The sequence below is a fragment of the Pantherophis guttatus genome, chromosome 2 (assembly GCF_059756535.1).
Source record: "Pantherophis guttatus breed Tessera chromosome 2, ASM5975653v1, whole genome shotgun sequence".
NCBI classification, from domain to species: Eukaryota; Metazoa; Chordata; class Lepidosauria; order Squamata; family Colubridae; genus Pantherophis; species Pantherophis guttatus.
In genome coordinates, this window is record NC_142064.1 from 258,157,619 (window position 1) to 258,181,681 (window position 24,063).

Consider the following 24,063-nt stretch of genomic DNA (forward strand, 5'->3'; position numbering starts at 1 on the left):
GGAATTTAAGGCGAGGTTTGGAAGGGAACTTTGGAATGCAAGAGTGCCGCGTGGAAATGTGAGACAAACCGAAACCCCAAGGTCATCGACTGGAAACGTCTGAAGTAAACAGGCTGTTTTCAAAATAAAGCAAGTGCAATTGATTAGTGGACAATGGACAATAGGAGGTCCAGGGGCAGGGGGAGAAAAAGTTTTCCTATACTGTTTGTGCACAAAAACATCAGAACTGGCTTTTCTACTTCTGTACCCATATGGCTTTTCAGTAAAGTTATACTCCTGGAGAAAAAATGTCCCATGAGTTTCTTTTGCTCTTTAATGCAGTGGGATGATTCACACAATGTTTCTGAATTGACAGTAAAGATTTACAGAGAAAGAGAATCAACTTTAATTTACCATTTCTGTGGAGAGTCTTATTCCATAAAGGTCGATGTTAGATGATACCTCCAACAGAGAATAGAGTAGTGTAGAGTGGAGTGGAGTGGAGTGGAGTGGAGTGGAGTGGAGTGGAGTGGAGTGGAGAGGAGAGGAGAGGAGAGGAGAAGAGAAGAGAAGAGAAGAGAAGAGAAGAGAAGAGAAGAGAAGAGAAGAGAAGAGAAGAGAAGAGAAGAGAAGAGAAGAGAAGAGAAGAGAAGAGAAGAGAAGAGTTGAGTTGTAAGGGACCTTGGAAGTCTTCTAGTCCAACCCCCTGCTTAGACAGGAAACCCTACATTACTTCAGACAAATGGCTATCCAACATCTTCTTTAAAATGTCCAGTGTTGGAAAATTCACAACTTCTGAAGGCAAGTTGTTCCACTGATTAATTGTTTTAACTGTCAGGAAATTTCTCCTTAGTCTATGTTTCTCCCCTTGATTAGTTTCCATCCATTGTATCTTTTCCTGCCCTCAGGTGCTTTGGAGAATAGCTTGACTCCCTCTTCTTTGTGGCAACCCCTGAGATATTGGAACACTGCTATCATGTCTCCCCTAGTCCTTCTTTTCATTACCCAGTCCCTGAAACCATTCTTCATATGTTTTAGCCTCCAATCCCCTAATCATTTTTGTTGCTCTTTTCTGCACTCTTTCTAGAGCCTTTCTAGAGAGTCTTTCTAGAGGGAAAGGAACGAAGATGGGGGTATCCATCAATAATTGCTATAGCACTATTCCATGGCTGAGTTTGCTCCATGTGTTTGTTGTTTTCCAGAAACCAGTTCATTGAAATAAACCCATATAATTCATATGCTGCTCTGACTGATCTTTATTGTTATAATTAGATAGTGCCTTCTTCTAGATGTACAGAAAGTTGTTACCTAGGACATGCCAAGGTTATGATTGAGGGAAAACCAGTTTGTTGCTATGACTGTTCTCTGTGTATGGAAGGAACATTCTCTGAGAAAGAAGGTAGGTGGCTTTGGAAAAAAGAGACAAATTCACGATACAGTCAAAAGTCACTCTTGCATTTCTATCAGTGTTTGGTAAAGATGTTTTTTCCCTACTATTTGTCAACCTAATTAGTAGCATAGTATGCTTATGATTACACAAAGTAAGAAAAATGGAATTTCTGAAAGTTCCACAAACTTTTTAAGATTGGTTACCATCACCTAATTTTGCATGAAGATTTGGCTATTAAATAAATAATGAAAAACCGCTGAAGTCTCTTCTTTCTTTCCTGAGGTATCAGGAAAGAAGAAAAGTCTTCTGGTCAACAGAAATATTGAATTATTTTTTGAAGATGATGTGGCCTGATTGTGGTGTGGGCCTCCCTGAAGAGGTACTGAGCTCCAGCATTGGTTCTTTTCTAGCCCCAGGTCAGCCTTGGTGTCCCAAGAGCCACACTCCATATTGAACATGGTGGAGATATTAATTGGTTCTAATTAATACCATTTCAATCAATGTACAACAACCTCTCTTTGTTGGACCCATCAAGTGAGCAAACGTGACATAAGAGCCCAGAGTGCATCATTTGCCATTATGAAATATGCAATATAACAAGACAACAATTGCATTTCAGCAACAATTTAATTAATTAAAGCCAAAATTCTAAATTTCTGTCCATCCAATGTAACTCATTTTCCATAGCACTTCTTCACTATCTCGCATAGGTCATATAGGATAGGATAGGATAGGATAGGATAGGATAGGATAGGATAGGATAGGATAGGATAGGATAGGATAGGATAGGATAGGATAGGATAGGATAGGATAGGATAGAAACTTTATTTTGCCAAGTGTGATTCTGTCTCTGGACCAGAAGCCACGCAATAATAATAATAATAATAATAATAATAATAATAACAATAATAATAATAATAATAATAATAATAATAATAATAATAATAATAATAATAATAGTAAATTATTAGTAGAGAAGATGAAAATGATTAATGAACTATTTATCCTTTATTTATTTATTTATTTATTTATTTATTTGTTTGTTTGTTTATTTATTTATTGGTTCGATTTATATGCCGCCCTTCTCCCGAGACTCAGGGCGGCTTACAATGTGTTAAGCAATAGCCTTCATACTTTTGTATATACCTGCTTAGTAGGGCTTTCGGCCCCCCCAAGCGGTGTTCTTTTTTTTATATAAAGTCAGCATATTGCCCCCACAATCCAGGTCCTCATTTTACCTACCTCGAAAGGATGGAAGGCTGAGTCAACCTTGAGCCTGGTGAGATTTGAACTTGCAGTAATTGCAGACAGCTGGTGCTACTTAACAGCACTTTAGTCTGCTGCGCCACCAAGGCTCTAATAATTAATTAATTAATTAATTAATATATTTTCTCACATTTCCTACTTAGCTTTGACTAAGTATGATGGATAAGTATTTTCCAATATGTTCTCCACTTCTGTCAATATCTTCTCTCACCCCATCATTTATAAAAACATGTTTTATGTATTGTAGTAGTATTGATTTCATTTGTATTTCCTATAATTCTATAGCTGCAGAAACAGACACGTTTTTCTGTTTTTCAGATGCAGCCCATTGTGAAAAGTGTCCAGATGATCAGCATTCCAATGAGAAGAGAGATCAATGTATCCCCAAGGTTATAACTTTCCTGTCCTATAAAGAAAATTTGGGTCTCATCCTGATTCTTTTTGCCTTTGCCTTATCCATAACTACTGCCTTTGTTCTGGGAATCTTCATTAAGTACCGAGAAACTCCCATAGTCAAAGCCAATAACCGGGACCTCACCTACATACTCTTGATCGCCCTCCTGTTTTCCTTCTTGACCTCCCTTCTATTTATGGGTCAACCTAAGAAAGTTACCTGTCTTCTTCGACAAACCACCTTCAGTATTATTTTTTCAGTTGCTGTTTCTTCATTGCTGGCCAAGACTGTCATGGTGGTGGTGGCATTTCTGGCCACAAAGCCAGGCAGCATGATGAGGAAATGGCTGGGAAAGAGTTTGGCTGTCTCTATTGTCCTGTCCTGTTCTGGGGTTCAGGTGGGCATCTGCCTTGTATGGCTAGGAATTTCTCCTGCATTCCCAGATTTTGACCTGCATTCCCAACCAGGACAGATCATCCTGCAGTGTAATGAAGGCTCAGTTACCATGTTCTACACTGCCCTTGGCTACATGGCGTTTCTGGCTACCATCTGCTTCATGGTGGCTTTTCTAGCCAGAAAACTCCCAGGGACCTTCAATGAAGCCAAGTGGATCACTTTCAGCATGCTGGTTTTCTGCAGTGTTTGGATCTCCTTTGTCCCCACTTACCTGAGCACCAAAGGGAAATACATGGTGGCTGTGCAGATCTTCTCCATCCTGGCCTCCAGTCTTGGTTTACTGGGCTGCATCTTTGTCCCCAAATGCTACATCATTATTCTGAGACCTGATATGAACACTAAGGAGCATCTAATGATGAAAAGCTATGCGGGCTCCTGATTTTAGAAGCTATTTTTGTATAGGTTGCAGGTATAAAATATTATGTCTTGTAAGTAATCTCCTTTTTGTGTGCTTTAAACAAGCTTTGTCCATCAATGTGAGTGCTGAGTTATAATGACTAACTATAGGTAATTTTGGATAATGACCTGACAACTGGTTCTCATGATGGTTGCAACATCTGGTGGTCACATGATCACCATTTGTAAGCTTCCCTGCTAGCTTCTTATAACCAAAATCAATAAACTGACAGATTGTTCCCCATTACTTTTCTACCCAAGCAACTTCCCCACTGACTTTGTTTGTGGGAACTTGGAAGCCCCTGTCATGTGATGTCTTTTCTTAATGATCCATAATCCTATTTTAATAAGAGCTTGCTCTTCCTTTGCATTTTAATTATGTGAAACTATCGTCATCACTTGTTGGGTTGTGGGCAAAACCAATCAGTTACTAAAGACAAAGAAAAGCACAGAGGATCTGAAGAATCTGCCACCAATTTCTGACTGGATGTTAGTGGTGCCAGCATGTCCACGTGAAGACTTTTTCTTGCTGTTATGATGCCTACCTTGGCAGAGATGACAATGACTATTTGATAACATGGGACTCAGTGTTTCAGAGTTTCCAGTCATCTGAGAATTGGCAGTGAGTGGATATAGGAGGTGACCAGACTGAGCCCAAGGGAGGGGTCAAACATGTCATATGTTATGAGTCCCTGCATTCTCGCAAGAGATCTAAGTCCAGCCCACCTTGAATACTTACTTAATTCCCACCCATTTCCCTTGACCGTTGGCAGCTTAGATATTTGTGGAGAGCTTAACCTTGCAATAAACCTTTATATTCATTTGAATTGCTTGAATCTCCTGATTTCCCTGGTGCTTGACAGTAGCAGAGGTAGTTGATTGATTGATGATTGATTGATTGATTGATTGATTGATATGGTAAAGGAACACCTTAGATTTGGGTGCTGCTACAAACCACCTCACGTGGAATATAGTCCATCCTGTTTCCCTCATGTGGTAATAATAAATAACACAAAAAATTGTGTGTTCATGCACTCTATTTTTTGCAGTCTGGTTTTGTCATTTTTGATCAGTTTTTAACTAGTAAGTAGGAATAATATGAATCTTCCTCATTCTGGCCTCATGTGGGTGAAGATTTCTTCTTTTTCCTAAATTCAAGAGAAAAAGCCACTCAATGGCTTCCAATATTATTGACCATGGCATTCTTTTAGGCTAGCTGTCAATTTAGAACTGGGCAGCATAGTGTTACGCTTGTTTGTTAATTTTTCCATGGCTGGTTCCAATCATTATTAATAGGGGTTGAAAGGCCCAGCCCATGGATTCTTCTTTGCGGGTCATCACAAGGCTTGGTACACTCTCCACTCCTTTGTATCATCTACAAAAAACTGTTGGGTGAGATCATCGAACACTATGGGATGAAATTTGGGTGGCCTATAAATGTAATGAATAAAAATCAAATAAACAATCTACATTTAGGAGGAAGATTCCCATGCACACCAAGACAGAGTAAGGAGGTATAATCTCCCTACTGGATAGTTAAAATCCACAGCTCCCACGCATATGAAGATGAGCTGGTCGGCACGCCAGAACCTGAAAGACCAACAGACAACAGCTTGCATGCCCAGAGAGACGGCTTTGCATGCCACTTCTGGCATGCGTGCCATAGGTTCGCCATCATGGCTCTATACCAACCCAAAGAGGAAAGTATTCAGAAATTTTTTCCAAAACAAACCCCACAGTTGCTTTTAGCAGTACAACACCATAGTGGTGCGGTGATTAGAATGCAGTATTGCAGGCTAACTCTGCTGACTGCCAGCAGTTCGATCCTGACCAGCTCAAGGTTGACTCAGCCTTCCATCCTTCCGAAGTCGGTAAAATGAGGACCCAGATTGTGAGGGGCAATATGCTGACTCTGTAAACTGCTTAGAGAGGGCTGTAAAGCTGCCAGTCTTTAATTAGCTTAGCTAAGTCTTAGCTGTAAGTCTAAGTTCTATTGCTATATCATGTTCTGGAATAGCTGACCTTCACTGAGATTCACATCAGACAGAATAAGAATAAATTATGATATACCCACTAGCTAGTTAAAAAGTATACTATTGTTTCACCACAGGACAATCTTTAACATTTCATGAATATTGTTCTAGGATAAAAGGCAAACTTTTCTGAATTGTTCCCCTTCTGACACTAAAATTAGGATGATGCCTCTGAGTCATGTCAAATTGTTTTCTCCAACTGCACACTTCTGTTGCAACAGTCATTCCCAATTCCCCATCTAATTATTAAAATCACTGTTATTTATTCTATTTTTTTAAAAAAAATATTTATGAGATTTCCACCATCTTTAATTTTAAAGCAATTAGGCAGGGACTGTGCTAGACTGAAATTGCAAGTGTCTCTTCCAGATGTATAGCAAACTCCAACATCTTCACTGCCGATGAACTATTTTGTGAACTCTGGGATCAACTGTACTTCAGAGAGAGAAATATAGGAAGGATCTCAATCGATATTTGCAAAATGCTGCTGCTGCAAATGCAGCTCTTTCTGATGCTGATTCTGTCCCAATTTCCCTGTGCCACGATGCGCTTGAAATGTCCACTAAAGGTGATAACAGAAGAATTGAAAGGGTTTAATTACTACAAGCCAGGAGACTACCTGATTGCTGGAATAACATCTAAAATATTTTCTCGACGTTATCCCTATGTTTTCTCTGAGGCTCCAACCCACAGATTGAGAAGGTATTTGTGGGCAAGTACAGGATTCTAGTGACAAGTTTTATCCACTTTGATGTTTTTTCCTTTTCCTAATTCCTCACCATGAGGAAGGCATGTGGCCTAGTGGTAAAGACACTTGCCTCCCCATCAGAAGGTTGAGAGTTCAATCCTAGGTAGTGACAGATGTTTCTCTACTAGGGCACAGAGAAAAAATATCTGCTGCAAACTCCACATGACATCAGGAAGGGCCAGTAAATGCTCAGCAACGTTCAGTCACCCTGACTCTACCTTGAATTAAGGGATTGCTGGGTTATAAAAAGGGAGTTAATGTTTTCTCTTTTAACAATTTCTCACTTGAGAAAGGCATTATTGCTTCTCTCAATTTGCTTTAAGGAAAGTGCTCCTGAGGTACATGACGGTTTGTGAAAAGCTGAGCATGCAAAGCTCCTTATAAGCTCTTCTGCCTCAACAGTATAGACAGCTTTAGCAAGATTCTTCCAAATAAATTTCCTGAGTAGGTTCTGCCTGTTCTCAAACGATTGGTGGGAAAGCAGGAAATATGTATGTTTTCACTCTTTATATATAAATGGTAGTTATATAGTGGGCAATGTTATAATCAAGCTACTCAAAACTTTTGAGCAGAAGGCAATCTTTTGAGGTTCCTCAACATTGTGTCATCTCCTTCCCTCTGTTGCACTCTATCCATCTTTCCATCCTTTCCAATATTTCTTTCCAACCAATGCCTTTACCTATTTTATAAGATGTTGTGGCTTCAGTTTTACCTTTGCTTCAAATAAAGGAATATATTGTAAAAGAATTGAAGGAGGACAGAAACCTTATGTGATAAGTTAATGTTTCAGCTGTAGACGATCACATTAAAGATTTTTGAATATAGGGCAGTAACTCCAAAGCCATTAATATTCTGTAAATGGATTTTACAGGAGCTAGAAAATACCACTTGCTCAAGACTGAATCCAGTACTTGAATCTGGCCATTAATTGTCTCATAGGTAATCCAGTAGGAAGAAATCATAAAATATTGTGAGTAATATATGTATATACACTTAATAACACTCTACTTTCAGCATTCCAGATGGTTGCAAAGATCTGGTTCTTTCTATAAGGTTTGAGCTTGGATGAGGGATTCAGTTGAGAGGATGTTTGGTCTGACACCTTGGAGGAACGCTATGTTTTCATTTGTGTTTTATCTATGATATGCTTTATGGATGGATGTGAGCTACCTAATGACATTGTACAAATAGGCTATTATTTTGCAGTAATTCGATGATGTTCCACCTCACCCTGCTCTTCTTCTTGATTGTTCATAAAATCAACCAGAGCCCAAGAGTGTTACCCAATATCACACTGGGTTACAACATCTATGATAACTTCCTCAATGCCAGGATCACCTATGAGGTCATGATGGACTTGCTGTCTACAGGTCAGGAGAATGTCCCAAACTATAGATGTGGAAGACAAAAGAACCTGCTGGCAGTTCTTGAAGAGATGGATACTGAATTCTTTGATCACATTTCTACTTTCTTGGGCATCTACAAAATTCCACAGGTATGAAGCTAAAATGAACTTAATTCCATGTTGTATGATCTTCAAATTAGCCTAGACTGCAGACCTCATATTATCTCCAAAACGTAATTAGATATTAAAATACCTGAAATAATTTTGTTTCCCCCAAAAAATGCATAGATATGACTTTAGTCTCCCTGCCACAACATGACTTTGAAACAATATCTTTAGCTTGTGACTTCTCCATTTCTGCCACTAAAGAGCCTTTCTTTAAAGAAATGAAAAAGCATGTAAATGAACTCAGGTCCCATGGTAGAATGTCTACTAATGTCGGGGAAATGATAGAGAAATATTTTGGCACACAAATGCTTGGAGAAAGGGCATAGTAAAATGTGGCCTGTTGCAAGATTTTTTTGCTGAAATACCCACAATAGCAGTTTTGGGAAGTGAAAGTGTGAGTTTGTCAAAAGTGATAATAAAATGAGTGGGAGATGGTGGTTGTTTGGTATTTTAAAAATGGGCATGACAAAGAAAGACAAAGGAGAATCAAGGATGTATAAGTGCTGAATGAGTGAGCTATAAATTGAAAAGTTAATGACTGGTACCAAAAGGATGGGTTTGGTCATAAAAGCATAGAAAAGGTTGTACTTTATGTACGTACATAATGACATCATACTGTGTAACAGAATGTCCTTTGCATGGTCAGTATCCAACTTGTTGCTGACAATGTACATAAAAAAGGCAGTATGCCTGTGCAACTGCATCCCATCTATAGGAGTCTCCATGTTGTTGAGTTAAAACACCATGTCCAAAGTCCTTTCTATATTGTAGAAGTCCCAAAGCCAAGTACTTTTTAAGGTCTGCCTTCAACTGCTCAAATGCCTGTTGATGTATAGAGCCCTAAGCAAAAGGATCAGTCATTGTACTTTCATAGAGTAGTTGGAGTTTCGCACTAGAGTGTCTGATTTAACAGTCACTCTGAATCTGAATGTGGTTCTCTCTGTGTGTATCCCTGTTAAATCATGAGCTTTCTCTATTCTAATATATTAAGATTCTCTTATCTGACCTGAACCACTTGCAGAACCTGATGATCTACTATGTAGCTGATCCACAGAATGTGTAGTGCTCACTCAATTGAGCCTCAATTGTTGACAGCAATAGTGCCTCACTGCATCCATAACTGTACGTATAGGGTTTGAAATGTAAGCTGCAGGCTGCAGAACTGTATGCAGCCTGGGGATCACCCATGTTGATCACCCATAGATTAAGTCAGAGTTCCCTCGCCTCAGAGGAAACAAAGAGGAGCAGAATAGAAAATATTAAGGGACCAAGCTAAAATTATACAGATACTTTTTTCTATAAAATTCTCTCAGCATTAGAGAAAAGCCCTTATACAGTATTTAAACATCTATCTTTTAGGATTAGGATTAGGAGCCGCAGTGTTGCAGTGGTTGGAGTGCAGTACTACAGGCTACTTCTGCTGGCTGCAGGCTGCCTGCAATTTGGCAGTTCGAATCTCACCAGGCTCAAGGTTGACTCAGCCTTCCATCCTTCCGAGCTGGGTAAAATGAAGAGCCAGATTGTTGGGGGCAATATGCTGACTCTGTAAACTGCTTAGAGGGGGCTGTAAAGCACTATAAAGCAGTATATAAGTCTAAGTGCTATTACTATTAAAAGTGACACTAACTGCCAATATATTCTCTTTCATCTTAGATCAACTTTGGTATTTTCAGCCACATACCTGAGCCAAAGCACCATTTTCCTTTTTTCTACCAGATGACTCCAAAGCAAGAACCTCCTAATTCAGCAATTGTCAAGCTGCTCCTTCATTTCCGATGGACATGGATCAGCCTCCTTTCTCAGGACAACGAAAGAGGAGAAAACCTTAAAAAAAGTTTGGAAACTCTAGCTGTAAAAAATGGGATATGCATTGTCCTCTCAGAGGCCATCCCAGCAACGAATGTGGATATACGTACCGGAAACATGTTTGAACAAGAAAAAAGGAAAATAGTAGACCTTCTAATCAACACTGAAGTAAAAATTGTAGTTTTTCAACTGGATTTTCAGGCCACAGCAATGCTAGTATCAGTAATACGTGATAGTGAAAGGAAGAATACATTCATTGCAGAAAAAGTGTGGATTGCAACAACTTTGTCATATTTATGTGTAAAAATGTTTTCCAAATATTTTGATCTCCAACATAAACATGTTTTGTTTTCCTTCCTCACCCAGACAAACAGGGGACAATATTATAATTTTAGTTCATATTCCTCTACAGAGAAACAGTTTGTAAATGAAGCGTTTCAGTGTTCCTTTTCAAGGTCTGTGTTGTCTAAGAAAGTTTGGGAAAGATGCACAGAAAAAGAGAGCAGCCTATTACCACCCCATGATGTGCTTGCAGGAAGGGTGACTGAGGATGGCTCCGGTATTTCCAAAGCAATCCAAGCTATGGCCTCAGTCCTCAATGTTGTCTCTTCCTCCCAACTGAGTAAGAGGCGAATGCAGGTTGGAGACCATCGGTCACTCCAATGTATACAGCCATGGCAGGTAAGACTTCTTCTTTGAGATTTCACTGATACTCCCAGTGGTGGGATCCTACCGGCTTAACAACCAGTTTGGTGATTGTGAGCTTCGCTACACATGCGTGCACAATTGAATGAAAAATCACTTCCGCATTGGTGCTAGGGAATTAAAACAGCTGAGGCGTGACAATCCGTTCTGCCGCGCTAATCAGCTGCGAAGATATAGATAAGTAAAGCTCAGACGGGTGGCCCCAACTGATCGTTGGAGAGAACCGGTTCGCTCCCAGCTGATCGTTGGAGCTACCAGTTCAGCTGAACTGGTCTGAATCAGTAGAATCCCACCCCTGGGTGCTCCCCTTTCACTGTATAAAATTGGACGCAGAGAAGGGTGAGACACTCCAAACAACAATTGTCCAGTTTATAGTATTTGAGAATGACAGAGACATTATGGGAATAACTCTTCCAAACTGAAACTACCTGGACTGGTTTAGGATGCTGTAGTGACAGAGACACCTCAATAGTGACAAAGCAATTTTTCTCATTTGCAAACTAAATGAGCTTCAAGATACTCTAGCAATCCTCCAATCAGGTTCTTATGGGTACCTAAAATGCAAATATGTCAATATTCAATCACCCAATCAGAATAGAACTGGAAGGGATCTTGGAGGTCTTCTGGTCCAACCCCCTGCTCAAGCAGGAGACCCTATACCACTTCAGACAAGTGGCTGTCGGATTCGACTGGAAACGTCACAGTCAGGGATTAGCAGGCTCTGATGAGCCTTGCGACATCCCGGACTGACGAACCGCTGCCGAGGGGTCTTCGGACCGAATCTGTCCTGTAGGGACAGGGAAGAAGGAGAGGCACCTCAGAAGACCAAGAGGAACAGGCAAGTTCCTTGGAGGTCAGAGGGAACTCTCCCTGACTTGGCAGCAGGGGGCAGTGGCCATTGCGAATGCCAGTAAGCTGGGGCAATCAGACTAAGCATTGTGCAGGAGCTGCGAATTGAGCAGAACATTGATGCCAGGTGAGTGACAACCAGCTCATAGGCAGAAAAAGAAAAAAAGAGGACTTTTAAATCAGTTATAAATGTCCCAGAGGAATAACAGTGGCTACTGGGCGTGGGGGAAAGGACGGAAGAAGAAGATTAAAGCAGAAGCTATAAAGTGACAAAACCTGATCAGAAAATTGTTTTTTTTTTAATTAAAATACTTGGAGGACTTTAAAAAATTAGAAGAATTAAGAACCTAGAAAGAAATTGAAAAGATCTTTCTTTAATTTGACAAAAAATAAAGGGGATCTAAAAAGCCCTGTAATAGAAGTTTCATATTAAGGAAAAGAAAAGGGGGGGAAACGGACTTTGAAATTTTGAATTAGACTATAAATTGACTTGGTGAAATAAAAACAAAAAAGAAGAAGATAAAAAGATCGTGAAGATTGGCGATGTGGATTATAAACAAAATGGATACTTTTACAGAACGTTGATTGGAATTGTGGACTCTGGAGAGACACCTCCAGGCGAAATTGGATCATTACAACATTGGACTCTTATTGTTGAAAAAAATAAAAAACTTTGATGGTGATAACCAGCTGTGAGAATTGCTAAGGAGGTTTTGTTTTGTCTGCAAGTGACTTGACTTTGATGATCAAAGAAACTGGATTGCAGCAGGACTTAAAATTGGAATAATACCAATCAAGATATAACAAAATGGAGCAGGAAATAAAGGAAATGATGAAAATGATGTATATGTCACTGAAAGCAGAAATAAGAGAAATAATTGCAATACTACAGAGAAGATCTGATGAAAATGTGTTAGACAACACTCAAGTGGATAAAGAAATGATGAATGAAAAGCAAGAAAGAGAGATTAAGAATAAAGATGAAGATAAAGACAAAGACATTGAAAACTCAACTGATTATCTTGGTAATAATAAAAAAGAGAGGAAAATTAAGAGTAAAGGAGGAAGTTTAATAATAAAGGTGAAACTTAAAGATTACATTGGGATTAACAATGGAAAGAGACAAGTAGGAAAAAAGGGGTGGAATAGAAATAATAAAAATATGAATGATTACACTGGGATTAACAGTGAAAGAACAAAAAAGAGAAAGGGATGGAGAATAATGGGAAATATAAAATGCAAAAGATAAGAGTGCAGGAATATAAAATGCAAATAAAAAGATGGGAGAAGAAAAAGAAGAAAAAGGAAAAAATGGGAGAAAGGGAGAAAGAAAGAGAGAAACATTGTGTAGGCACTTAGAATTAAAATGAATTGATGTAAAAGTTTTAGAAATAAATGAATGTCAGAAAAGGTAACAATTGAGATTATGATTTATTTAGAAATAAGAATAGGTTGTGACAGATGGAGTACCTATGAAATTGTGAATTAAAAAATGAATTGGTAAGGAATTGTGATATATTGTATGCATTTAGAATTAAAATGAATTGATGGAAAAGTTATAGATATAAATGAATGTTACTTAGAAATGAGAATAAGTTGTGACAGATGGAATATATATGAAATTGTGAATTTAAAAAATGAATTGCTAAGTAATTGTAATTAATTAGGGAAATTATAACAATTGGAAATTATAACTTTTAAGATAAGAGATAAGAATATAAATATTCAATGAATTGAAAATTGAATTTAAGATCTATGAAAATGTAAATTAAAAAATGAACTGATAAAAAAAATTGTGATATATGGAAGGTATTGAATAGTAATAATGAATTAATTAAGTTAATATGAAGTAATGGCAACATGTATGGGTTTTCAAGAATTGAAACAAGATTCAGAAATATAAATAAGCTTAATACATAAGATTGTAATAGTTGGAACATCTGAGTAAAGATTTATGCTTAATTGGTTTTGTGACCAAAATAAGGGAATTTAAGGAAATAATTGGGAACTATATTATGTTGTGAGAATTTAAATTTAAGGGTTCAAACTTAGGGGAGAAAAAGAAAAATTGAATTATACCAAGGTTAGAGGTTAGAATGAAGGGCAATATCAGTTTATTAAAATTAGAAAGAAAGAAATACTATGGTAAAAAATGAATATATAAAATTATGTTAAAGATGAACAAAAATTTGAATAAATTTATGACCGGGCCAATATTCTGTTCAGAAAAGATGCATTGTATCTTTGTTTGTGTGTTTTAAAGTAAAAAAAAAAACCGTTTACAAAAAACAAAAAGACAAGTAGCTGTCCAGTCTCTTCTTAAAAATCTCCAGTAATGAAGCCCCCACAATTTCTGAAGGCAATCTGTTCCACAGGTTAATTGTCCTCGCTGTTAGGAAATTCCTCCTTAGTTCTAGGTTGCTTCTCCCTTTGATTAGTTTCCATCCATTGTTTCTTGTCCTGCCCTCTGGTGCTTTGGAAAATAAGTTGACCTCCTCATTCAGTTTACTTACAGTTTGTTAAGAACAGTTTATTACGTGTTGCTAGAAGAATTTTCAGCTAAACTGGATCGCCAAATAAAGGCCACAGGATAACTGCTCAAAGTAGATGTGAAGTTAATTTCAAAAAGCCAGATAGTGAAACAGATATTGAGTGGTTTGAAAGTGGTCACCCCTTGACATATAGAGGCAGCAGTACTGATAGGGAAGTAGTTCCTTTATTTGTTATTTTTGTGGATGTGCCAGCTGATGTGTTTGCTCCAAGAAACATCTGGAAATCCAAGGAGGAAATATAGATTTCCCACCCACATTGTATGGTAATCCTTTTATTCATTTTGTGTTGTTAAATTGTTAGCATATTGGGGGAGCAGTGAAGGATTTCTATACCTAGAGAGGATTTCATTAGTTATGATTATGTTGTCGGTGTTTGACAATTTCCTAGTGAGAAACACATTAAGCTGGTTTCAGGTGATGTGCCAATAATGTGATTTTTCTATGTCTTTGCAGCTTCATTGGTTTCTGAGAAACTTTCAGCTTCACAACACTTCCAGAGATGGGATTTATTTGGATGAAAACGGAATTCCTACTGCTGACTTTGACATCGTGAACTGGAAACCATCTTCCAAAAATTCTGTTCCTTGGGTGAAAGTTGGGAGTGTAGAAAGAGAAGGCTCCTCTGAAGTCAAGGTCTCCATCAATCAGAGTGCCATCCTGTGGCCAATATCATTTGGTCAGGTAGGTGGAGCTGCTTAGTTTGAGATCTCCTATTTTTCTCCCAACATTTTCTGCTCCAAAATAATTCCTTTTTTTTTTTTTGAATTTTTTTTTTTTATTTATTTTTAAACATAAAACATAAAACAGCATCTTTTTAGAGCAAGGGTTTGATCCGGTATAAAATAAGTATAAATTCTAAATTTCATCAGTTAACATCTTAAAGGGAAAAAAAAGAAAAAAAAGAACAAATCTAAACCCAATTTTTTTCATTCAATCTAACATCTTATTCTAACATTTAATATTTTATTATGCAATCACCCTAAATCTTAAACTTCAAATCTAAACAGCTCTTTATAATATTCATTTATCATTTTAACAATCAGTATTTCATATATTTTCCTTACTTCAAAGACCCAAATCAGCTCAATGTTTCTTTTAACTCACATCTAATAATCAACATAAAGTATTTTATTCCTCTCTTAAGAACATTTCAAAATCAGTAATTGTTCTTCAGAAATAGCTCCTTCACTCCTCCTAGGTTTATTTTTGGCTGGATTGCAGCTTAATTAGCTGGTTTCCAGGGATGCTTTCCTCCACTCCTAACCTATATTTCGCTGGTTCACAGTTTAGCTTTAACTGCTCCCCAGTATTATCTCCTCCTCTCCTCCTAAGTTTATTTTTAGCTGGTTCACAGCATAATTTGCTGTTTTCCAGGGATGCTTTCCTCCACTCCTTACCTTATATTTAGCAGGTTCACAGTTTAGCTTTAACTGGTCCCCAGCATTGTCTCCTCCACTCCTCCTAAGTTTGTTTTTGGCTGATTCACAACTTAATTAGCTGTTTTCCAGGAATGCTTTCCTCCACTCCTTACTCTATATTTGACTGGTTCGCAGTTTGGCTCTCACTGCTCTCCAGCATTGCCTCCTTCACTCCTCTTAGGTTTATTTTTGGCTGGTTCACAGCCTAATCAGCTGTTCTCCAGAAATGCTTTCCTCCGCTCCTAACCTTATATTTGACTAATTCACAATTGAGCTTTGATCATCTGATCCCCAAAATCATACTTCTTTGCCAATTTAAAGGAATAATGTGTTTTAGTATATATCTTCTCTCCTACTCTCTCCTGAACTATTAATTTTCTTTAAATTTCTCCCATTTCTCATTTGTTTCTTGTTTTTCTATGTAAAACAACATTTTAAACCATTTTCAAATCCATTTTCTGTAACCATTGGAACGCTTATTAATATATATATTTTTTAAGAAATTCTTTCAAAATATCCACATTTTTTGTAGTTTATCTATAATGACATTTCTCACTTTAAAATAGTCATAAAATCTATAAACAATTCTTGGTAATATTCAAAGCTTCATTCACGTTTTCTTATTTTCTATAAAGAACAATATTTTAAACCATTTTAAAGAAACAATCTTCTGTAATCGTTGAATCTATCAATGATTCTTATTAATAATCAAAAATTCATTCATAATCTTCATATTTCTTGTAGTTTTTCTATAATCACGTTTTCCCCACCTTGAAAATCACTTCTCTTAATAATAGTAATGAAAAGTAAAAGTGGGAAAGAGAAAGGGAGAAGAAAAAAGGAATAAAAGTATAGCAGAAAAAATCAAAAAGAGAGATTCAAAAAGAGAAAGGGGAAAAAAGGAAAACAAAAAGAGAGGAATATAATAAGAGGATATTTTAAAAAGGAAAGAAAAAATAGAAAAGAGAGAGAAAGAAGCAGGAGAACGCTCCTCCTTACATTATTTAGACATCAATTACATAGAAAGTATTTACATCCATTTTAATCAAACTGTGGTACTTTTCTCATCTTGCTAATCTGTCCAAACTTTCTTTCTTTTTTTTCTTTTCAGTTCCAATATCAATAAAGTTATAAAGACTAAAGGATTTAGTTCTTTTGTATTCCATATATGGTATCATCATGTCTTCTTGTGGGGCTCCACCCTTCCCTTATGTTAGAACACCATTAATCAGTGATTTTAATTGTTCCAATTAATTTCTTTTTTTCAACTGTCCATAAGTAGTCCAAAGACATCTAAAATCAAGCCTCCTTATTTTTTCCTCAAAATAATCCAATTCTGGAAGCAAGAGACAAAGTTTCTTCTTTAAACAGCAAACTTTCCACAGTTGCAATTTGCACTTTCATTCTCTCAGCCATTTTAACTTCCTCTGCTTGTTATTCTCATAGCTTTTAAAAAAAAACATTCTGCTTGTTTCCTCTTCTCCTTCTTCTCTCCTTCCAAACTAATCCATTCTCATTAAAGACCAAGAAAATATCAAATTTTAAATCCATCCAAAGGGACGTTAAATTCCAAAAGCAGTCAATTGGTGCTATTGTCCTTTAATGGGTCTTCTCCTTGTTAATTGTTTAAATTCTTTGCCCAAATAGTTCTTAGCCGCTATTAGAGCCAGGGCATTATTAGTATTTAAATCTTTGAAGACTGTTCTCTCCTGGGCTAATCCACCCGGCATTCAAACATCTTTTGCTCCTGTGTCTCCTCCTGCACTTTGCTTGTCCTGGCTGCCAAAGCTTTGGGGAAGCCATCATGGCTGCCTCTCCCACCACCGCCGGCGCAGAGGGCAATCCTCTGGCCCCGAGGAACCTGCCCGTTCCTCTCAGCCATCCAAGGGGTCCCTCTCTAATCCCCTGTCCCTCCAGGACAGGGTAGGTCTGCAGACCTGCCGGCTGTGGCTTAAAAGACAGGGTTTTCGCAGGACTCCAAAGAGCCCCACTATTTTCCCGTCCACTCTCCGCGGCGCCAACCGGAAGTCCAAAATAATTCTTATTGATAATAGTCCACACACCCTCCAAATAACGAAACCTAAAGCCCCTGTAATTCATAGTATATTACGTATCTTTAGAGGTTTTTTAGTAGTTTATCCACAAATTGAAAACTGCTACATCACCGGTTGTGTTGGGGTACTTACAGTCTACATTATTAAGTCACAATATGATTTCATAATGAATAAACTATGAAACAATCTTATTTTCAATAAGACAATAACCAAAGTTGCAAGAGAATAGTCCTGTCAGGGCTCAGACGAATGCCCTAATTAACTCATGAGCCTCGAGCCAAGTTTCAAAAGAAATCCAGTTATTTCTTAGGAGCACCATGTCGGCAGCTTGCCAAGTGTAGTCAACTCTACCGCATGTAATTTATGACTTAACTATGACCCTGTTACCCCACTCCTCCCAGGCTGTGTCATAAATCACATTGTCTAATGAGGCACTTCTGCGGACTGTAGAAACCATGCCCCACAAACTGGCTCTGGTAAACTGATATCCGACCTTGGAGGAAGGTATGCATGGAATGTGCTTGTAAACGTGACTGCTGAACTGCTCTGACAGTTCTCCCCCCTTTCTGCCCATGATAACTCGAGAGCAGACTAGAAATGCTTTGAGAGTTGACAAGTACATTGAATTGCACAAAAGAAAGATATCAAGTTGAAAATGGGGTGGAGGGAATGAAGTCAGTTACCAAAAAAATCATTTATACATGATGATACTGTTAGCCTTGAAGCCATTTTAAGAGCATCTTCTGGGCTGCCACAGCAAGGCCAGTTGCACCTCTGGGAGCGTGAGAGGTGAGACAGAGATAGCTGGGAGACCTGGGGAAAGAACTTTGGGTTTTGATTTGAATGGGGGAAACCTCAGGTCCTTCAGTCAGGTTTTCACCAGCTGTGTCAATAGGACATTCCTAATAAATTCATATTTTGAGGAAACTCTAGGCCTCAGAATTTTGATTACTTTCGGTCTGTTACTTGGAACTCTGACAGATACAATGTGCAGCTATGCAAGAGAAAGATAGGGACTCTTGCCACAATAAATAAGCCCAGATTTTGGAAGTTTCCTCCTTCCACCCCCACAAAAAAAGAAGAAAGTAGATATAGCCTTTCACACATGCAGTAAGGACAGGCACCTTTTGCAATGGGTGCCATCTTTCTTCAAAATGTAGAAAACAGTGTGTTATCATTGACTCACTATGCAGCCCTGCCTGCAACCAGATAACAGTAATGGGAGGAGGGAGGGAAGGCATTGGAATTTAAGGGGAGGTTTGGGGGGGAATTCTGGAATGCAAGAGTGCTGCCTGGAAATTTGAGACAGACTCAAACCTCAAGGTCATTGACTGGAAATGTCTGAAGTAAACAGACTGTTTCCAAAATAAAGCAAGTACAATTGAGTAGTGGACAATGGGGGGTCCAGGGGCAGGGGGAGGAAAGATTTTCCTATACTGTTTGTGCGCAAAAACATCAGAACTGGCTTTTCTACTTCCGTTCCCATATGGCTTTTCAGTAAAGTTATACTCCTGGGGAAAAAAATGTCCCAGGAGTTTCTTTGGCTGTTTAATGCAATGGGATAATTGACACAATGTTTCTGAATTGGTAGTAAAGATTTACAGAGAAAGAGAATCAACTTTCATTTACCATTTCTGTGGAGAGTCTTATTCCATAAAGGTCACTATTAGATGATACCTCCAACAGAGAGAAAGGATAGAAGATGGGGGTATCCATCAATAATTGCTATGCCACTATTCCATGGCTGAGTTTGTTGTTTTCCAGAAACCAGTTCATTGAAATAAACCCATATAATTCATATGCTGCTCTGACTGATCTTTATTGTTATAATTAGGTAGTGCCTTCTTCTAGATGTACAGAAAGTTGTTATCCGGGACATGCCAAGGTTATGATTGAGGGAACACCAGTTTGTTGCTATGACTGTTCTCTGTGTATGGAAGGAACATTCTCTGAGAAAGAAGGTAGGTGGCTTTGGAAAAAAAGAGACATATTCACAATGCAGTCAAAAGTCACTCTTGCATTTCTATCAGTGTTTGGTAAAGATGTTTTTTCCCTACTATTTATCAACCTAATTAGTAGCATAGTATGCTTATGATTCCACAAAGTAAGAAAAATGGAATTTCTGAAAGTTCCACAAACTTTTTAAGGATTGGTTACTATCACCCAATTTTGCATGAAGATTTGGCTATTAAATAAATAATGAAAAACTGCTGAAATCTCTCAGATAATTATCTTCTTACCTGGTATCAGGAAAGAAGAAGTCTTCTGGTCAGCAGAAATGTTGAATTATTTCTTTTATTTATTTATTAAATTTTTATTTATTAAATTTATATCCCGCCCTTCTCCCCGAAGGGACTCAGGGCGGTGAACAGCCGAGAATTAAAATAACCTACAATATAAAAGTTAAAATAATAAAAATAAATTAAATTAAACGGCTGCCCCAATTTAAAACCCCTAGCAATACAATTAAAAAACTAACCCATAAAGCCTATTCAGGCCAGGCCGGCTTGCTGAAATAAAAATGTCTTCAGGGCCTTATGGAAAGTGCGGAGATCCGGAATCAGCCGTATTCTTGAACATGATTTGGCCTGATTGTGGTGTAGGCCGCCCTGGAGAGGTACTGAGCTCCAGCATGGGTTCTTTTCTAGCTCCAGGTCAGCCTTGGGATCTTAAGAGCCACACTCCATAATGAACATGAAGTGGAGATAAAAATTGGTTCTAATACCATTTCAATCAATGTACAACAACCTCTCTTTGTTGGAACAATCAAGTGAGCAAACATGATATAAGAGCCCAGAGTGCATCCTTTGCCGTTATGAAATATGCAATGTAACAAGACAACAATTGCATTCCAACAACAATTTAGTTAATTAAAGCCAAAATTCTAAATTTGTATCCATCCGATGTAACTCATTTTCCATAGCACTTCCTCACTATCTCTCATAGATCATATAGAATAGAATAGAATAGAATAGAATAGAATAGAATAGAATAGAATAGAATAGAATAGAATAGAATAGAATAGAATAGAATAGAATAGAATAGGATGGGATGGGATGGGATGGGACGGGACGGGACGGGACGGGACGGGACGGGACGGGACGGGACGGGACGGGACGGGACGGGACAGAACAGAACAGAACAGAATAGAATAGAAACTTTATTTGGCCGAGTGTGATTCTGTCTCTGGACCAGAAGCAACACAGTAATAATAATAGAATATAATATAGTATCAATAAATGAGTAGTAGAGAAGATGAAAACGATTAATGAAGGATTTATCCATTAATATATTTTCTCACATTTCCTACTTAGGTTTGACTAAGTATGATGGATAAGTATTTTCCAATATGTTCTCCACTTCTGTCAATATCTTCTCTCACCCCATCATTTATAAAAACATTTTTATGTAGTGTAGTAGTAATTGATTTCATTTGTATTTCCTATAATTCTATAGCTGCAGAAACAGACACGTTTTTCTGTTTTTCAGATGCAGCCCATTGTGAAAAGTGCCCAGATGATCAGCATTCCAATGAGAAGAGAGATCAATGTATCCCCAAGGTTATAACTTTCCTGTCCTATAAAGAAAATTTGGGTCTCATCCTGATTCTTTTTGCCTTTGCCTTATCCATAACTACTGCCTTTGTTCTGGGAATCTTCATGAAGTACCGAGAAACTCCCATAGTCAAAGCCAATAACCGGGACCTCACCTACATACTCTTGATCGCCCTCCTGCTTTCCTTCTTGACCTCCCTTCTATTTATGGGTCAACCTAAGAAAGTTACCTGTCTTCTTCGACAAACCACCTTCAGTATTATTTTTTCAGTTGCTGTTTCTTCATTGCTGGCCAAGACTGTCATGGTGGTGGTGGCATTTCTGGCCACAAAGCCAGGCAGCATGATGAGGAAATGGCTGGGAAAGAGTTTGGCTGTCTCTATTGTCCTGTCCTGTTCTGGGGTTCAGGTGGGCATCTGCCTTGTATGGCTAGGAATTTCTCCTGCATTCCCAGATTTTGACCTGCATTCCCAACCAGGACAGATCATCCTGCAGTGTAATGAAGGCTCAGTTACCATGTTCTACACTGCCCTTGGCTACATGGCGTTTCTGGCTACCATCTGCTTCATGGTGGCTTTTCTAGCCAGAAAACTCCCAGGGACCTTCAATGAAGCCAAGTGGATCACCTTCAGCATGCTGGTTTTCTGCAGTGTTTGGATCTCCTTTGTCCCCACTTACCTGAGCACCAAAGGGAAATACATGGTGGCTGTGCAGATCTTCTCCATCCTGGCCTCCGGCCTTGGTTTACTGGGCTGCATCTTTGTCCCCAAATGCTACATCATTATTCTGAGACCTGATATGAACACTAAGGAGCATCTAATGATGAAAAGCTATGCGGGCTCCTGATTTTAGAAGCTATTTTTGTATAGGTTGCAGGTATAAAATATTATGTCTTGTAAGTAATCTCCTTTTTGTGTGCTTTAAACAAGCTTTGTCCATCAATGTGAGTGCTGAGTTATAATGGCTATGATCACCATTTGTGAGCTTCCCTGCTAGCTTCTTATAACCCAAATCAATAAACTGACAGGTTATTCCCCATTACTTTTCTACCCAAGGAACTTCCCCACTGACTTTGTTTGTGGGAACTTGGAAGCCCCTGTCATGTGATTTCTTTTCTTAATGATCCATAATCCTATTTTAATAAGAGCTTGCTCTTCCTTTGCACTTTAATTATGTGAAACTATCGGCATCACTTGTTGGGTTGTGGGCAAAACCAATCAGTTACTGAAGACAAAGAAAAGCACAGAGGATCTGAAGAATCTGCCACCAATTTCTGACTGGATGTTAGTGGTGCCATCATGTCCACGTGAAGACTTTTTCTTGCTGTTATGATGCCTACCTTGGCAGAGATGACAATGACTATTTGATAACATGGGACTCAGCGTTTCAGAGTTTCCAGTCATCTGAGAATTGGCAGTGAGTGGATATAGGAGGTGACCAGACTGAGCCCAAGGGAGGGGTCAAACATGTCATATGTTATGAGTCCCTGCATTCTCGCAAGAGATCTAAGTCCAGCCCACCTTGAATACTTACTTAATTCCCACCCATTTCCTTTGACCATTGGAACCTTAGATATTTGTGGAGAGCTTAACCTTGCAATAAGTCTTTATATTCATTTGAATTGCTTGAATCTCCTGATTTCCCTGGTGCTTGACAGTAGCAGAGGTAGTCGATTGATTGATTGATTGATTGATTGATTGATATGGTAAAGGAACACCTTAGATTTGGGTGCTGCTACAAACCACCTCACGTGGAATATAGTCCATCCTGTTTCCCTCATGTGGTAATAATAAATAACACAAAAAATTGTGTGTTCATGCATTCTATTTTTTGCAGTCTGGTTTTGTCATTTTTGATCAGTTTTTAACTAGTAAGTAGGAATAATATGAATCTTCCTCATTCTGGCCTCATGTGGGTGAGGATTTCTTCTTTTTCCTAAATTCAAGAGAAAAAGCCACTCAATGGCTTCCAATATTATTGACCATGGCATTCTTTTAGGCTAGCTGTCAATTTAGAACTGGGCAGCATAGTGTTACGCTTGTTTGTTAATTTTTCCATGGCTGGTTCCAATCATTATTAATAGGGGTTGAAAGGCCCAGCCCATGGATTCTTCTTTGTGGGTCATCACAAGGCTTGTTACACTCTCCACTCCTTTGTATCATCTACAAAAAACTGTTGGGTGAGATCATCAAACACTATGGGATGAAATATGGGTGGCCTATAAATGTAATGAATAAAAATCAAATAAACAACCTACATTTAGGAGGAAGATTCCCATGCATACCAAGACAGAGTAAGGAGGCATAATCTCCCTACTGGATAGTTAAAATCCACAGCTCCCACGCATATGAAGATGAGCTGGTCGGCACGCCAGAACCTGAAAGACCAACAGACAACAGCTTGCGTGCCCAGAGAGACGGCTTTGCATGCCACTTCTGGCATGCGTGCCATAGGTTCGCCATCATGGCTCTATACCAACCCAAAGAGGAGAGTATTCAGAATTTTTTTCCAAAAAAAACCCCACAGTTGCTGTTAGCAGTACAACACCATAGTGGTGCGGTGATTAGAATGCAGTATTGCGGGCTAACTCTGCTGACTGCCAGCAGTTCGATCCTGACCAGCTCAAGGTTGATTCAGCCTTCCATCCTTCCGAAGTCGGTAAAATGAGGACCCAGATTGTGAGGGGCAATATGCTGACTCTGTAAACTGCTTAGAGAGGGCTGTAAAGCACTGTGAAGCTGTATGTAAGTCTACGTTCTATTGCTATATCATGTTCTGGAATAGCTGACCTTCACTGAGATTCACATCAGACAGAATAAGAATAAATTATGATATACCCACTAGCTAGTTAAAAAGTATACTATTGTTTCACCACAGGACAATCTTTAACATTTCATGAATATTGTTCTAGGGTAAAAGGCAAACTTTTCTGAATTGTTCCCCTTCTGAC

At 38.4% G+C, this 24,063-nt stretch overlaps 2 protein-coding genes across 2 annotated transcripts; both read left to right on the forward strand.

Moving 5' to 3' along the window:
- The first annotated feature begins 1,296 nt into the window (after nt 1-1,296).
- On the forward strand, nt 1,297-3,864 carry LOC148115652 (vomeronasal type-2 receptor 26-like). Its single transcript, XM_087885103.1, has 2 exons — nt 1,297-1,378; nt 2,954-3,864. The coding sequence occupies exons 1-2, from the start codon at nt 1,306-1,308 to the stop codon at nt 3,862-3,864; spliced, it is 984 nt and encodes a 327-aa protein (XP_087741229.1). The 5' UTR covers nt 1,297-1,305.
- A 4,014-nt stretch (nt 3,865-7,878) lies between these two features.
- LOC148115653 (vomeronasal type-2 receptor 26-like) lies at nt 7,879-21,959 on the forward strand. Its single transcript, XM_087885210.1, has 5 exons — nt 7,879-8,157; nt 9,892-10,149; nt 14,541-14,768; nt 19,394-19,520; nt 21,016-21,959. Exons 1-5 carry the CDS (start codon nt 7,879-7,881, stop codon nt 21,957-21,959), a joined length of 1,836 nt encoding a protein of 611 aa, XP_087741336.1.
- Nucleotides 21,960-24,063: the final 2,104 nt, after the last annotated feature.

Excerpts from the sequence above, each read along its gene's own strand:
- LOC148115652 (XM_087885103.1), top strand. The coding sequence starts at position 1,306 with ATGATTGAGGGAAAACCAGTTTGTTGCTATGACTGTTCTCTGTGTATG. Across the intron at positions 1,379-2,953 it reads AACATTCTCTGAGAAAGAAG|ATGCAGCCCATTGTGAAAAG; the intron begins GTAGGTGGCTTT and ends TCTGTTTTTCAG.
- LOC148115653 (XM_087885210.1), top strand. The coding sequence starts at position 7,879 with ATGTTCCACCTCACCCTGCTCTTCTTCTTGATTGTTCATAAAATCAAC. Across the intron at positions 10,150-14,540 it reads ACCTTCTAATCAACACTGAA|CTTCATTGGTTTCTGAGAAA; the intron begins GTAAAAATTGTA and ends ATGTCTTTGCAG. Across the intron at positions 19,521-21,015 it reads AACATTCTCTGAGAAAGAAG|CTGCAGAAACAGACACGTTT; the intron begins GTAGGTGGCTTT and ends ATAATTCTATAG.